The sequence below is a fragment of the Octodon degus genome, unplaced genomic scaffold (genome assembly GCF_000260255.1).
Source record: "Octodon degus isolate 3935 unplaced genomic scaffold, OctDeg1.0 scaffold00004, whole genome shotgun sequence".
In the NCBI taxonomy this organism is placed as follows: Eukaryota; Metazoa; Chordata; class Mammalia; order Rodentia; family Octodontidae; genus Octodon; species Octodon degus.
The window spans coordinates 30,183,161-30,199,234 of NW_004524580.1; the positions used below are offsets into that span (position 1 = coordinate 30,183,161).

Below are 16,074 nucleotides of genomic sequence, written 5' to 3' on the forward strand. Positions count from 1 at the left end.
GAAGTCCCAATAAAATTTTTATACTTCACGTTCCAAAGGAAGGTAAACGTCTTGTTTCAGATATTTACCCCAAGTCTGGGTAGTGGGTGTGAGCCTTTCCTTTCCAGCCCCGCCACCAACAGGCAAGGTCACAGCTGATGCTTGACGCTTACTGGCATTGCTGCGACCGCTCTGAAGACACCGGGCTGAATTCTGAGCCTCGTTTCTCGGGAGCCTCAGAGACCCAGCTTGTCGCGATGGGACCTGACTGGAAGCACAAGCACGCTGCCGACCTCGGTGCGCCCTGTGCACACAAAGCCCCTTTGGGGTCTGGAGCAGGAAGGGCCGGCAGTCAGGTTCCAACTGCAACAGGCCAGAAAGCTGCGGGCTTCAGCACTGCTTAGCCTGGGCTCACTCCTGGAAGATTTTTAATGGAAACGTTCTGGATATCATGACAAGGCTTACCATGCAACCTAGCCAAAAAGGAAACTGTACACTGTAAGGCCAGGCCAGGCCAGCTTGAGGGTCAGAAAGCAGCTGCACACCGATCCCGACACCGGCCCCGCTATGGACACCGCTATACATCCTGGAATCGCACCCCAGGCCGCCGGCACCTGCTCAGCAGCCCACGTGGACAGGCCCTGGCGCTGTGCAGCTTGGGGGCCGCTGCCTGATTCTCCACCAGAGTCCTTCCCAAGGCCACATTCCCCCTGGTGGGGCGGGCTGTCTGGGATGGCCCAGGACCCAGGCTGGGGACACCTTGGGAAGAACCGCCGATCTCCAAGGGCTGCTGCTCCTGCAGTAAGCCCCCTGGTCCATAGTGCCCCTCAGGCGGGGTTTCTCTTTCCTCCTGTTCTTCAGTTCCCAGCTCTTTCCTGGGTTGTTTCACAGACTGGTCGGTTGGCAGCTGGTGGCCAACCTACAACACGCAGCTGACCTGAGCCAGCCTAGTGCCGGATGTGTGGGCCACCTGAGGACCGTTGCTGGCAGCGTACGGGAGAACTGGAGAGGAAGTCTGGAGCTGCGGGGCTCCTGGTTTTCCTGGCACTGCTGTTGGTTCTCTTGGAGGACCTCGTCACGCCGGCTCTCCTGATGAACTTTGCTGTTCTCGTTGTCGAAGGAGCTTAGGACCTCGCTGCCGCCGAGAATGGCTGCGGTTCACTTTGTGGGAGCTCTGGTCCTTACTTTGAGCATTGCTTCCTGGCTCTGGAGGGGAAGATGGTGCACAGCTCAGTCCTCTGAAGAAGCTTGTCACCTTGGCTTTCTTGGTGGGAACTCAGCTGTCATTGTTGGAGCAGCTCAGGACCCCACTGTCGTGAGGGTGGCGCGGTGCCTTCCCAAGGTGCTCTGCTTCTTGCCTTGAGCGTTGCTTCCTGGCTCCAGGGCAGATTCCTCAGCCTGCAGCTGGTACAGAGCCTTCACCCCGCTGGCACAGCTTCCTAGCGTCCATCACTGGTCTCTGGGCCTTCCCTGCACAGATCTGTGAAGCAGGCCTGCATGGGACATAGTTGTGGGCTCTAGGCCTCCAGTCGGACTTGTGGGAGACGTTGTTATGGGCTCCAGGTCTTCAGCTGGCTTCCCACGGGACACCGCCGTGGGATCCAGGCCATCAGCTGGGTCCTTGCTCTTTAGTGTGTGCACCCATTCCCCGCACTCTGTGTATGACCCTGGGTGACTAGAGTAAAATCATCTTGTAATCAGGGTCCCGTTTTGTACAGTTTCCTCCTGTAACACCTCAAACTACAGCACAGATCAACACTGGCACCCTGCAGCTTCCCTCAAGGAGAAACCCACAGAATAAAGAGCCAAGAATGGAGTCAGCTTTCTCAAGTGGGGAGGGGTCTAAGACAATGGCAGTGAGGAGGAAGGGGGGGGGACAAAAGACAAGCCGTGTTGAGTACAAGGATGCAGTCATAAGATGAGCGCTAAGATTGTGGACTGCAAACCGGCATTAATAGAAAACGAAAAGCTAGGGCCGGGGAGATAGCTCAGTAGAATAAGCACTTGCCTGGCAAGCGCAGAGTCCTGAGCTCAATCCCCAGGCCTACAAAAAAAAAAAAAAAAAAAAAAAAAGTGGTGGCAATGTTTCCAGGATTGCTGCAGGCTGCGGCTCCTGCTCTCCATGCCGCCCGTGGGACCTGTGGTCCTGATGTCCACACACCCTGGGTCGGTGGTCCGAGCCGGGTGTCCTGCGGACAGGGATGGAAAGTGAGCCTGTGCCCCACAAGAGGCACACAGCGCGAGGCCAGCAGGCCCAGGCCCTGCAGACTGTGGGAACCAGCGGTCAGGAGGAGGCTGGGATCGCGCCTCACGTTCAGGTTACCGGGCTGGCGGCACACGGGGACTTCTTGGTCCACTCGGTACCTGCAGGAACACTGCTGGGGCCGTTAGGCAGCGCCGAGGGATCGGCCGCAGCAGGACCTGCCTTTCTCTCCAGACGACAAGCCTTTCTGAAAGGCCAGCGGTGGACATGACCACTGCAGTCGGAAAGCGTGTGCACGGTGTGCGATCTCACATCACAGCGTGTGTGTGTGTGTGTGTGTGTACGTGCTCTGGGAGGTTGCAGTGGAACACACAAGCTGGGCATAGAGAGAAGGGTCTCTGAGTGAGCAGGAAGGCGAGGTCCAGCTGGCTGCCACACTCCAAACTTCTTGTCTCTTGAGATGTTTTTTTTTTTTTTTAATGTGGTCTCACTGTGTCGCCCACGCTGGCCTGAAACTCACGACAATCCTTCCCGCCTCTGCCTGAGTGCTCTGGTAATGGCAGAGGGGCTGGGGGCGGGGCTGCTCCAGGCTGGAAGGAGGCACGAGGGGTGGGGCCACAAGACAGCCCCGCCCACCTGACCAGGCCCCGCCCCCGCCTCAACCCAGAGGGCCAGGCCCGCAGGACCCTATCACCCCACAGGCCCTGCCTGTGAGCCGTTGGGGGCCACGTCCCGGTAGAAACTACAACACGCACCATTAATCAAGTACTTTATTCTCGTCCCACCTAGTACTTGTAGGATTTCTGAACTGAGTATTTACAAGAAGTACGCGCAGGGCTGGGTGCGCGCTGCAACCTGCCGTCCTTGCCAAGGCAACGCAGGGGTCGACAGCCTCACTCACCTTCCACTACACCAAGAACACCTTCAACATTTCTACTTGACAGTAAACGCGACAGGTATCAGGCTCTGATGATACCTGAAGCACTGGGCACGTGGCGAAGAGCTGTATTGGCTAATAAATACTTCCAGTAAGTCCCATATCCAAAATAGATAACGCCTTTTCAAGCTGTCACAGAAAAGTGCCACCCAGTATTACGTCCTGCCAGAAACTTAAGTTCTTCGTAGAAATGCACGTAACCCCAGGTGTGGTGGCGCACACCTGTCACCCCTGCACTCGGGAGGCTGAGGCAGGAGGATCACCATCATTTGAGGTCAGCCTGGGCTACACAGTGAATTCAAGGATAGCATGGACTACGTATGTTAAAAAAAAGAAAAAAGAAAGAAAAAGTGCACAGCATTTTTCATGCTAAAGCATTTAAAATTTGTACAAAATGCGTTAATTTCTGCACCACCTGAGCTCACATCCTTCCTCCTGGAGGCGACCCGGCCCCGGCACACCTCCTCCGAGCACTGAAGCACGCACTGCAGTTTAGGTCACTGTGTCTCGCTGCAGAGCCCTTTATTTTGGTAGCAAGGCGTGCTGCTGGCAGGCTAGAACGGCTTTCTTTTCAACCCAGACACTAGGCGGCGGGTGCCGCAGGATGCAGCTGGGGGCCAGCGCCTGGCGTCTGTGGCTGCTGGGCTGGCTCAGTCACTGAAGGAAGACTCGCTGTCCGAGCTGCCGCCCATGCTCTTCTCCACGGCAGCATCAGGCACAGGAGCACCAGGCCGCCTGAAAGAGAAGAAAGCAGCTGAGGGTGTTCCCAGTGGGGGAAAAGCACTCAGCAAGGACAATCACGTCATCAGAGTAGTGAGATGGCAGGACATCAGCTGCCTGTGTCCTCTGAGTTCCTGCGAGACTTTCGCGACACATGGGCCTCAGGACACCTTGCAGGCCCAGCACCAGGCCAGGCTGGGCCAGGCCAGCACAACCAGCTCAGAGCTGCCCCTTCTGCCCAGTGCCGAGAAAGGCGAGCAGGATGTGGAAGAAGAGGACCACAGCAGGGAGAAACTTCAGAGTTCAGGAACACCTGCTGTGAAACAGGCAGCTCTGGCTACGGCGGTGCACGCGTCATCCCAGCACTCCAGGAGGCTGAGGCAGGACGGCCGAGGGAGCCTCAGGCCAGCCAGGGCTAAACAATGGGTTTGAGATCAGCTGAATGACACAGCAAGACTTTCTCAAAAAACCTAAATACATACAGGCGTATGTACGTACAGACAGAGAAAACTGGCTGTATGGAAATTAAGCAGGAGAGAAAAGTATCTGGTCAGAGAAGGCTCTTAACATTTGTGGAATGTTCTCACTTTGAAGTTTTATCTCTAGAGGATGAACAGGAAAGGTCTGAGTTGATACAAGTATTATCTAATGATTGCCCAGGCACAGTGAGGAGGCATGGTGATACGGAAGCCCCAGCTTGCAGGGCATGCTGCAGCACACAGGAAGAAGGCTGAGGCCCCAACGCATGGCAAGTGTGAGGCCCTGAGTTCGATTCCCGCTACTACCCCCCACCCCCAACAAAAGATTTAAAGAGAATGAAGTGTGAGCAGTGTTATTCAAGCTGTTGCTTACAGGCCTGAGTGCTGTCTCAGTAAATCACTGAATCCACACAGCGGCATTTTCTTCACCCTTCACTTACTGAGAAAGTAAATCAGGCAAGCAAAGTATACTTTGGGGGAAACACAAGACAAATGGAAGAATAACATAGCTGCTGGGTCCTAATAATTAAAAACTACTACGCTTAATTTCAGGCTCTGGATTCTCATTAAAGATATATATATATATATATTTAATTAAAAAAAATTTTTTTTGAGGTAGGGTCTCACTGTGGTTCAGGCTGGTCCTGCACTCACTAGCCCAGATTGGTCTCAAATTCACAGTGATCCTCCTGCCTTAGCCCTCAGCCTTCTGAGTGCTGGGATTACAGGCATAAAAACACCATATCTAGTCCTTATTAAAGATTTAGGACACACTAAACAGAATTGTTAAAGAAAACATGGTCTACTAGTTATTTTTAGTTATTAAAAAATGGCTTTTGTATTTTAATCTATTTGGTATGTTACTAACCACGGCAAAACAGTGACTGGCTGTCTCTGGGTCTGCTAAGGTGGCCATTTCACCCGAGGGACCCTGCAGGTGGCTGTCACCTGGAGTCCAGCCTGGCCCCTGCAAGCAGTGCCCCAGCAGGCTGGTCCTGTGCTCTCAGGGTGCCTGTGTCACCTGGTGGTGACAGAGCCAGGCTGCTGGGCCAGTGTCACTGAAGGGCCTGAGCTGCTCACCCTCTTCTGCTATTAAAATTTGGCCTAGCCAGAACATTTGTGTGCAGGTTTCCACAGAAATGCATTTCCCAGGCTCCCCTGTGAGCAGGGTTTCTCCCCGACCACACTGTTTCATGTGCACGGCCTCACCTACTGTCTCCTTTTGCTCTTCCTGCTAAAATACAGATGCCAGCACATTAGGCAGCTTTACTATCTTTTCTTGTGTGCATGCCTACCTGTGCATGTGCTAGGGCTGAAGCCAGGCTGGGAACACCTTCCCGCTGAGCTACAGCCCTGCTTGCTGCCCTCCCAGTCTATGGCACTCAGGGCGGTGTGCAGAGGGCCCTCAGCAGCCTTAGGCCGACGGTGTACATCACCACCATCCACCCAGCTGCGAGACGAGACCCCCTTAAATAATGTTCCCTGCTCTCAGTGGCCAGCAGCCACTGTGCCCTCCACGGTCTGCGGATGCTGAAGGAGAAAAGTGCAACCTCGGCCCACTTCTCCCTTGGTGTCTGGCTCATTTCACCATATTGGGCCCTAAAGGGCCACTATGTTGTAGCATGGCAAAATCTCCCTCCTTTTTTACAGCTACATACTATTCCTTTGTTTCTTTTCACCAGCTTATTGGGCCCATCTTTGGACAACAGACACGTGGTGTGCTTCTACACCTTGGCTACTGTAAACAGTGCCGTTCCGAGCACGGGTGCACACAGCACGCTGAGGTCTGGCTCGTGGCCCCTTAGGATACACCTAAGGAGACCTGGAATTGCTCGGTGACATAATAATCCTGCTTTTCACTTTTGAGAAGCAGTGGCGCTGTTTTCCACAGCAGAGGCATCACTGACACTCCTGTCCGCAGTGACCAGGGTGCAGCTCCAACCCTGGCTATGTCCATCCTCCTCGTTTTCAACTAAGCTGAATGCTGTGTTGGACCGAATGACACGAGAACAAAGACAGGCTCCAGCTCTCTTGGGTATGGAATGAGGAAAGCCTCAGGAGGCCACAGAACCAAGCGGGGTACCCTGGGAAGCACCTCACAAGTGAAGGCACCTCACACAAACGCTAAGGGCAGTGACAACACTGCCAGGACGGCCACCATTCCCGGGCTGGTAGGCCCTTCTAGCGCAGGTCTCCCTCTAGGAACAGAAGCACTCTCACTGCGTCTACCCCATCCGCACGTGAGTCTTTCATTTGAACTTGCTATTTGTGGGAGTTTTAAAAGATTTGAAAAGATTGCATTCTTTTCTGCTACTAGCCTGCAGCTTGGCTTCACTGAATCAGAAGGAAGCCAGCTCCTCTGTAAAGCCCGAATGAGGCTCTACAACAGTACAGTACCTTAGTACTTTAAATATATACATGAATTTCTAAAATGGCATCTCAGGAAAACACACTGATGTATAAAATTGTAAGTATATTCACAATCTTTCATGTATAATTAATAAAACTCAATCCTTAGTAATTAAAATAAAAATACTAGCTTGTTAACTACGTTTTATTAATAAAATTCTTATAAGCAATTTTTTTAAGAGTTTAAATTTAACCTCGGGGGCTGGTGAGATGGCTCAGTGGTCTAAAGCGCCTACTTAGAACAAGCTTAGCAAAGCACAGAGACCATAGTTCAAACCCCCAGCACCACATGCCAGCCAGCCCCGCCCCCTGGTGGGCTGAGCTAGACACACACACACACACACACACACACACACACACACACAAATAAAATTAAAAAAAAAAAAATTTAACCTCGGGCTGGGGAAATTGGTCAGTAAATAAGTGCTTGCCTGGCAAGTGCAAGGGCCTGAGTTCAATCCCTGATTTGGGAAAAAAAAAGCTCATTACTTAGTCTAAACTACCTTTAAAAAGCAGAATGTTTTAAAGAAGCTACTAGGTTGACCTCAACCAAAAATGAGTAAAAATGCAGAAGAGTAGAAGGATAAAATACACAAATCAGTTCTTTTAGCATATGTACTAACAGCCCATGCTAATGGGAATCAAGGCAGGGGCCAACCATGTCCCCCTGGGCCGACATCCTCTTCCCTTCCTACTCCCTAGTCTGGGACACAGGACCTAAGCCTGGCCAATCATAAGCAGCCCCCTGAAAGTAAGGCAGGGACTCAAGAGAGCGCCCCAGAGGCAAACAGGGCCAGTCAGAATATCCCTCAGGAAGTGGGCTCTCTTCTTTTACTGGCAAAAACTGAACATTCAAGCCTTGCTCGGCGCTTCATTCCCTGGCTACAGAGAGGAAGATTGTCGGCAGGAGGACAGATGTGGGCTACTATCTCGGGAAGGCAGCATGGAAAGAGCAGGGGAGGAGGTAGCGGGCAGCCAGGTCCCAGACAGGAGGCCCGAGACCACTCAGGCCACTTCCACTGGAGCTCCTCGCCACGCACGTCCCTTACAAAGCTCTTTTAGCGGGCTTCTGCAACCCTGAACATGCAGAGGGCTCTGAAACACAAACACACCCATTTTCTTTGCATTAAGAGATTAACTTTTTTCCCACTATTTTCTTTTTGATTCCAGGAATCGAACTCAGGGCCTCACAGTTGCCAGGCAGGTGCTGTGCATCTGAGTTATATCCTCAGGCCTAAGGGAAGATTTCTATCTGTCTTTAATGTCACAGCCACTTCAGGGAAAACAAAAAAACATTCTTTGAGGAAACATCTATTTATGCAGATAAAAAGTGCTCAGAAATATTTTTTTCTTTATATTAAAGCAGTTAAACTTTTTGGCAGAACCGGGGATTGAACTCAGGCCCTTGAGCTTGCCAGGGAAGCGCGTATTCCACTGAGCCATCTCCCTGGCCCCTAAAGCAGTTAAACTTAAAGCTGATTAAATACCAGACATTGTTAGTAAAGCTACCGCTGAAGAGGACACTGCAGGGTATTATCACTTGGACTGCTTTGTCATGTTTCCAGTGTCACAGGTGACGCCACAAAGTCACTGGCCACCGTTGTCCATTTGTGCTCAGAGCTCTGCAGAGCAACAGGTAAGCTTAGGCAAGCGCAGGCATCAAGGCTCCGCGGACTGGGCTGCGGGTGAGGCCCTCGCACTGGAAGCGCTGTCAGTCGGTGCTTACAGTAGGCAGGAGACCCGGGCCGGGGCTGTACTCCTGGTCTAGACCCCGCGCCTCTTTGGGACGTGACGCGTGCACACTGGCGCCTGTCTCGGAGCTAAGAAGGCTGCCGTGAGCAGGTTAACCCTCGTCATCAAGAGGGCTGCGCAGGTGAGGGCCACTTCCACTCCCCCTGGGGTCTCCACTTCCCAGCGGCTCCCGGCTCTTGCTTGTTAGCTACTCACAGACCACAGTGGGCTTTTTTTTTTTTTTTTTTTTTTTGAGTCAGGGTCTCACTATGTAGCTGGCTGGCCTGAGACTCAGGGCAGCTCTCTCGCCTCAGCCTCCAGGGGCGCCACCAGGCCTGGCCACAGCCCCTTTTGGCACACCTCTTTGCTGTTCCTACTGTCCATCTCCAGCTTGTGAATGAGGTCTCTGACAGTGAACCACTCCCAAGTGTTTGGTCTTGTTTTAATACTTTTCTTGCACTTTCTAGCTAGTATCTGCCAGCCAGGAGTAGAGGATGGAGTTAAGCACCCGCTTTAGGAATTCTCCAATTGTGGAACTTCGATGGAGGCCATCCTCGGGCAGGTCACACCCAAACTTGAGTCACAGCATAAGTGTGGGACAGTGGTAGGCAAGGAAGTCCTCAGGGCACGCGGGAACCCTGGTGGGCGGGCCTTTAAAAGGGGACTCCGCACTTTCCAGCGCCCTTCTGTTTGACATTAATGAATCCCTTTTTGTCTGCTCTTCACTGTGAAGTTAAAAATAAGGATTTTCAGTTTGAGCAAAGAGTAATTTGAAACACGGCGCTTCATGGTGGCTGAGGACCGTAAGCCAGCAGGTCCTGAGGGCCGTGTGTACCCCTGCAGGAACCGCTGCACTCCAGGGAAGCACACGATTGAGCCAGCACTTGCAGCAGCAGCAGCGGCGGCGGCGGTGGCAGCAGGGCTGTGCAGAGGCTGGCCTGGCCGCTCCTCAGTTGGTCAGTCGATGGGGCACCTTGTCTGTTTTACAATTCTTTTTTTTTTTTTTTGGCAGAACCTGGGATCGAACTCAGGCCCTTGTGCTATAAAGATGGTAACTAGGAAGCAGCTAGGCAGCATCCAGCCCAGCGAGGGACTGTCGAGGGCCTGCTTCAGTCTGTGCCTTCAGCCTTGTGGGCCTCATCTCTCACTGAGGGGCGGGCTCAGAGGCCAACTTACCTATCCCAGGGTCATAGAAATATTAGTCATCAGGAAATAACTACTTTTTACTTTGGGACACAAATGTAACAAGGTACAGCAGGATAAGGCAGAGAAATATTTTTCTAGGTATTAATAGAAATTTCAAAGCAAGATTTATCCATTTTGTATTTCTGAATGGAAAAATAAAGGAGATGAATTTTTTTTTCTTGTGTTTTAGTAAGGGTCTAGAGGGTCTAAAGAGCCTCACTATGTAGATCACACTTGTAGTGATCTGCCCATGTTCAGCCTCCCAAGAGCTGGGACTACAGGTGCGTGCTACCATGCCCAGGCCCAGTCGCAATCACGGTCTCAGAGCCTCCAGGGACAGGACCAGCACGGCAGGCCGGGGCTTGAACCCCAGCCGCTGCACCTGCCTAAGCAGGTCCTTCAATCCACTGAATTATTTGGCCCACCCTAGAGATTAATCTTTGGGCGAAAGGCCATTAAAATTTTTCATTATCTCAGGGTCGGGAGATGGCTCACTGGAGTAAGCGCTTCCCTGGCAAGTGCCAGGACCTGAGTTCAATTCCCAGTTCCGCAAAAAAAAAAGAAAAAGAATTCATTATCTTTTCCCTTATGTTTTTGAGTATGAGAGTGACAAGGGTTTTCTTCCACATCTTATTTCAATGGCACTGAAGCACAAATGTTTTTGGAGAGGTTTTTTTTTGCAGAACCGGGGATTGAACTCAGGACCCTGCACTTGCCAGGCAAGCGCTTATTCTACTGAGCTATCTCCCCGGCCCATGGAGAGGGTTTCTAAGGGCCTCCCTGTGCAGTCCAGGCCACCTTGTATTCACTATGGGCACCAAGTAGGCCTGGATTTTGCGGTGATCTTGTTCCACCCCACAAGTGCTGGAACTATAGGCACCCTGAAACTATGTACAAGACTAACTCTTGGCTATAGAAGAACCACTGTTACTTTAAAAAAAATTTTTTTGCTTTTTAAAATAATAACCACCCAGGGGTATCAATAATATTTCAGAATTACCAAGCACCTTCAGTTTTCCGATTCAATGTAAGTTTCCTGGCAGGGCTGCCAGGCTCTTTCCCTTAAACTATTTTAAAGACTGCAGGCTTTTAGCCTCCAAGCATATGCACACACAAGCCAACCAAGGGACACCGCACCTGCCGGTCACTGTGCATTTCTGGGTCAACCTGAGGTGTGTGCTGGGCTTTACGCAGACAGATCTGGGCATTCTTCTCACAGTGAGGAGCTTGTCTTCCTACCAACCATTTATACTTTAAAAGCAAAAGGGAGACAGCGGTCCCTCCTGCGGCTCCTGGGGGCGGCTCACTGTACACCCAAGACCTCAACGACTGCGCTGCCCGGGCTGCTGCGTCCCTCCCTTTCATCACCTCTTACTTTCCTCCCAAGTGAGGCTCTCAACTTCCACCAAACTTGATTCCAAAACCCAGCATTCCTGAGAACACAGTTATCAGGTGCAGCAGAATGTGGCTGGAAATGGCCTTCAGGTGGTGGTGACAGGTTAGAGCCCCACCCTGCCACTGAGGATGAGGTCACGGTCACAAGCACGGCTCTGCCGAAAGACGGCGCGAGCCATTCTTGGAATTCCAGCCTAAGACTTGGCCCGACCTTGTGAGGGACACTTCGCAGCATTCACAGACAGCGGCACATGCCTGGATCTGCTCAGTGAGCTGGGCAGCTGGTGCTCCCGGGTCTCCCTAGAGCCATCTGGGGGCTTTTTCTTTTTTGGTAGTGGTGGTGATTTATTTAGAGACAACATCTTGCTGTAAGTTCAGGCTAGGCTTGAACTCATTATGCAGCCCAAGCTAGCCTCTAACTTGGGCAGTTCTCCTGCCTCAGTGCTAGATTATAGATACGCACCAGCACACTGGCTAGGGGCTTCTTAGGGTGGAGATGCTAAGCGGATTCTGGTCAGGCAGTGAGCTGGGGGAAGAAGGTTCTAGACACAGGACAGAAAACTTAAAGGTGCCCAAGAGAGCAGAAAGTGGATACCCATAAAGGACTCCTCATGGTTGGCTATGGCTCAGGACACAGGTGTGAGCAAGCTCCAGAGAGGGTGTGGTCTGACAAAGCGTGTGCAAGCTGCTCAGGTGCTGGGCTGTGTGGGAAGCAGGGGGGCAGCCAGAACGCGGACACCTGCCTTAGTGCATGGCTCAGCACTACAGCGGGGTGGGAGAGCTCCCAGGAATAAGAAAACTACTGACGGGGGCAGGACCGGTGGGAAGAAGGTGGAAGTGAGGGTGATTTCTGGGGTGCAGACAAGAACGGCTGGGCGAATGAAGGGACCGTGAAGTTGAGCCTCGCCAGGGCTGGATACCCTGCACGTGCCGCCCTGGTAGGGCACTGCTTCCCCTTCACTGCATCTCTCCTAGACAGAAGTATTAGCACTTGAGAGGCCCTCCTAGCTCCCTGGCATTGCAAGGAGTCTACTGTGCATTTTCACAGGGATAAGAGGTCAAAGGCAAATACATCTGTACTTCATGTATCCTAGTGAGCACCAGCATTGGGGAACTCAATCCCCAATGAATATTGAAGTATGCCACAGTTCACTGGTTTTCAGGTGTCAGAGACAACTTCCAGAGCAAATGCCAAATAGGCCAGAGATACTTCAGTCCAACTGCTATGCCGTGCCACTCACCCTGACCCCACACTCCCTTCCACAGCTCCGTGAGGGCTGTGAGCTGAGAGACACTCCAGAGCGGAGCGCCAGCTCCCTCCGCGTGGATGCCTGGCCAGCTCTGGGTCATTCGGCTCTGGGCTGGGAAGATGCAACACGCAGCAGCGAGGTACGAGGTACGAGGTACGAGGTACGAGGTACGAGGTACGGAAGCATTCTGAGGGTGCCATTACGGTTCATTGTATCCACAGCAGACTATGCGGCTAGATTTGCTTGGAGTGGAGTGAATTATCATCAGCGTTCCAAGCTACTACTTTTTAGCAGTTCCCAAACACTATTTTATAAAACTTGTATCAAGTGGTTTCTAGCTTCACAACAACCATTAACATACACCTTTCTGCCATGTCCATTTCTCAATCTGGCTTAATTTAGGTCATGGTAGAATACATTTCCTATACACTGAAAGCTTACGTGAAATGCTGGTGGATCATAAAGCTCTCCCCAGTGCGCCTTTGAAAAAGAAGAAGCATAAAAAAAAATCTGCCATAAAATTCTGGCTCCTTGAACACCCGCACTCACCACGGACCTACTGAAACTGCTCTTGAAATGCGTGCAAGCTGCTGCCAGCGGCACAGAGGAGTTTTACAAGGAGGTGAAGACGGCTTGGTGAGCAGAAAATCTCGTAAAGGGAAAGAGAGCCTGAAGCATTTTTATTATAACTGACATTCAGGATCTTGACAGGAATAGAATTCGAAAAATTACTTACTCAAGTAGATCCGGGTCTAGTCCTTCTGATATCATTTTGTTTCTTATTGCCATAACCGGAACACCCTAAGGGAGAGAGAAATTCCGCCATGAGCACGTCCCCTTCACTGCCCCCACACACCTCCTGCCAAGGCCCTTTAGATGCTTCTTATCGAAATCGTTACTTTGCTTTATATTAACATGTGCGAAGTCCCTGAAAGATCCAAGGTTCCCACTGTGCAGTGACTTGGTGGAATTATTGTTATCTTGTGCCACACAGGTCCAAATTAAATTTTTTACACTTTCTTATTACTAATTCTGCTGTACAGAAAGCAGAGACCTACCCTCTCTCTTACACCACTGGAGAGAGAAAATGCTGGTAACAAGCAACTGACTTCATTGAGCTCTACATAAACGAACGTCTCTTCAAACTGAAGATTTCAGGGCTAATTTTAACCTAACGCGCAGCCACGTCAATGTTCTTTTAATCAGCACGACTGCACATGCAGACCGGGCAGGACTCCGGGGCCCTCTGCGGCTGCACGGCACACCCGCCCAACGCTGACGCCAGTGCGAAGCAGTGACCACTGGAGAAGTGTGCAAGTTGGCAAAAACGGCCAGAGCTGTGAATTTTAGCTTGACGCTAAGAATATGAGAACATTACAGATTCACAGAAATACCCATCTACTAGAAAAGTACACACATTTAATGGACAAATGATAAGCGCAAAGCTCAAGGGGGAGATGTCACCACGTCCCTGTCAAGGCCCCTCCTGCGCCCTCTCGGAGGAGGGGGAGATCGTCGGCTGCCAGCTTAGGTTTGAGGCTCCTGAAGACGGTGATGCCGCTGAGTCTCTGGGCCCAGGAAGGCACCCACAGTGGCTGCCTGGCCTCGGGGGCCCTCTGCGGTAGCAGCGGTGATGTCCTGTGGGCAGAGGTGGAACCCTGCTGCCACAAGCCCGTGCCTCAGTGCCCAGCGTCAAGGGACAGCAGAGGCCTGTGTGGGGCATCACACTGCCGTGGTCACCACGCGGGCACCTTTGGGCTCAGTCTTCAAAATGGGCAGGGGGCTTGCTTAAAGGGGAAAGCACAGACTCAGAAATGTACCTGGGTCTGTGATCACACATAGAATATGCTTGTCTCATTTTTCAAAGAATAAGTACATATCTGTCTGGCTAGTCCTCCCCCAAAATGCAGTTTATTGTACATTTCCTAATAAAATCGGAGTTCAAGTCCAGTCAAGCACAACAAACACAAAAGCCAAACTCGGTATGAAAGTCTTCAAGGGTAAGGACCACATATTTCTTACAGAAATACTGTAGATCTTGCCAAATTAAGATAGGTCATCATTAGCCACAACTTCTTTTTCTGATCAGTGACAGGTTCCTGCTGCTTACAAACTGCTAAATTATCACGGCCCCGATTCCCCAGAATAACAGCTTATCATCCCAATGACCAATTCCTCCTCTTTCCCTGCCCCAGGCTGGATACCTTTCCCACGCACTCCAGCGAGCCTCCGGTCAGCTACTTGTGTCCCTGACCCTCCCTTCCAAACTCTGCCCCTAGCGCAAGTCCATCAAGTCGCATCCTCCCTGTCTCAGCTCAGAGGATCCCCCACCCCCAACCCCTACCATGGATCCTCTTTGGGTCCTCCTTAATGGCAATAAAGGCCTTTCCCTCCCTTTCTTTTACTTCTGCTTCCCTGTTGCTGCTGAAAATTCCAACAATCTGAAAAATTTTATTTCAAGTTATCTCATCCTTACTTTTTTTCTTTTTGGGGGGTGGGTAATGGGAATTGAACTAAGGACCTTACGCTTCCCAGGCAGGAACTTGTGCCACTGAGCTATATCCACAGTCCCTTATTTACTTTAAAAAAAAAAAAATGTTCAAGGAAGATAGTTCTAGTAGGCATGAGGCTGGCTCGCTTCTGCTGGCAGTGAGGTGGAAGCAAAGGGTGAAGGTGGGCACCCTGGTACATGGCATCGTCCTGAGTGGTGCTTCATGCTGACTCAGCCAAACAGACCCCCCAGCACATTCTAAATACGGGTGTGCCAGAACCAGGAGGGGCAGACAGAGCGCTCTCTGGGGCCACCCCCTGGCAGTGCCCTGGGGTTCCACAGGTGGCCGCTAACTTGTCCTGAAAAGGGAATTAAGATGGGCTCCAGGACAGAGGCAGGAAGCTAAGACTCTCGTCCTTTGGCAATGCACGAAGCTAAGAAAAGGGAAAGATTCAAAGGACCTGCCTGCTCAGCAGCACCTAATGGGAAGTGACTCACATGTGGGAGAGAGCACGAGATTAAAAGTGGAGCTGTTTTCTAATTATAATGTCCAGAATGAAGATGGAAAAAAACTGACCTAATAACAGAATTTTAATAGTGGGGGAATACGCAGACTACTACAAGGAACTTCACCCCATTCAGTTATTTCAGATAACAGAAATCTAGTTTACAACATTTCATTTAGAAAACACTGAAGTGCTAGGGATAAAAGGGGCAAAGTGAAGTTCATGCCATAGTTCCTTTGAAGACTTCTAGGTTCTAGTAACTATGGTTTGATAGGAGTATCAGGTCTTTCTAGCAACTCAACTGTGTGATTTATGATACATGAGCATACCCATAGGACCTCACTGGAGAGCCTGTGTAAGTACAAAGTAGAGAAAACAAGAGGAGAAATGAAGCTTTAAAAGCAGTTTCCTAACCTTGAGCAAATGAACTGTGTATGGGGAGGGAGGCTGGTGGAAGCAGAGGAGCTCCTCATTTTAAGGTCAGCTTCATGGACTTGGTTACAGTAAAAACAGCCAGAGACCTGGAACGGCTCTCACAGCAGGGCTCACGCACTCTGTGATACTTGCTTTCTCAAATCTGGGTTACTTAGAATTTTCCAAACTTTATACTTTTACTTTCTAGGAATTCAAAGAACTTTCATAGCAATCATTTTGGAACTTGCTACTCCAACTTAGCAGGAAGTTTAGATGGTCTGCTCAGTTTTTGAAAATTACCGTATTTATTCTAGAGGATTTAAAGAAGTATCTTCAAACACAGCAATGAAAGTGACACAGAATAGCTGGGCGTGG

General features: G+C 50.9%; 1 protein-coding gene across 4 annotated transcripts in view; it reads right to left on the reverse strand.

The window, feature by feature from the left end:
* Window positions 1-3,436: 3,436 nt before the first annotated feature.
* Window positions 3,437-16,074, reverse strand: part of Washc3 (WASH complex subunit 3) — a 36,359-nt gene continuing 23,721 nt past the window's right edge. For all 4 annotated transcript variants that reach the window (XM_023716904.1, XM_023716910.1, XM_023716900.1 and 1 more), the window contains 2 exons: window positions 13,025-13,089; window positions 3,437-3,854 (listed from right to left, as the gene is read on the reverse strand). In XM_023716904.1, coding sequence (XP_023572672.1) covers window positions 3,770-3,854; window positions 13,025-13,089 — 150 coding nt within the window. In that variant the 3' untranslated portion in view covers window positions 3,437-3,769. The remainder of the gene's footprint in view (window positions 3,855-13,024; window positions 13,090-16,074) is intronic.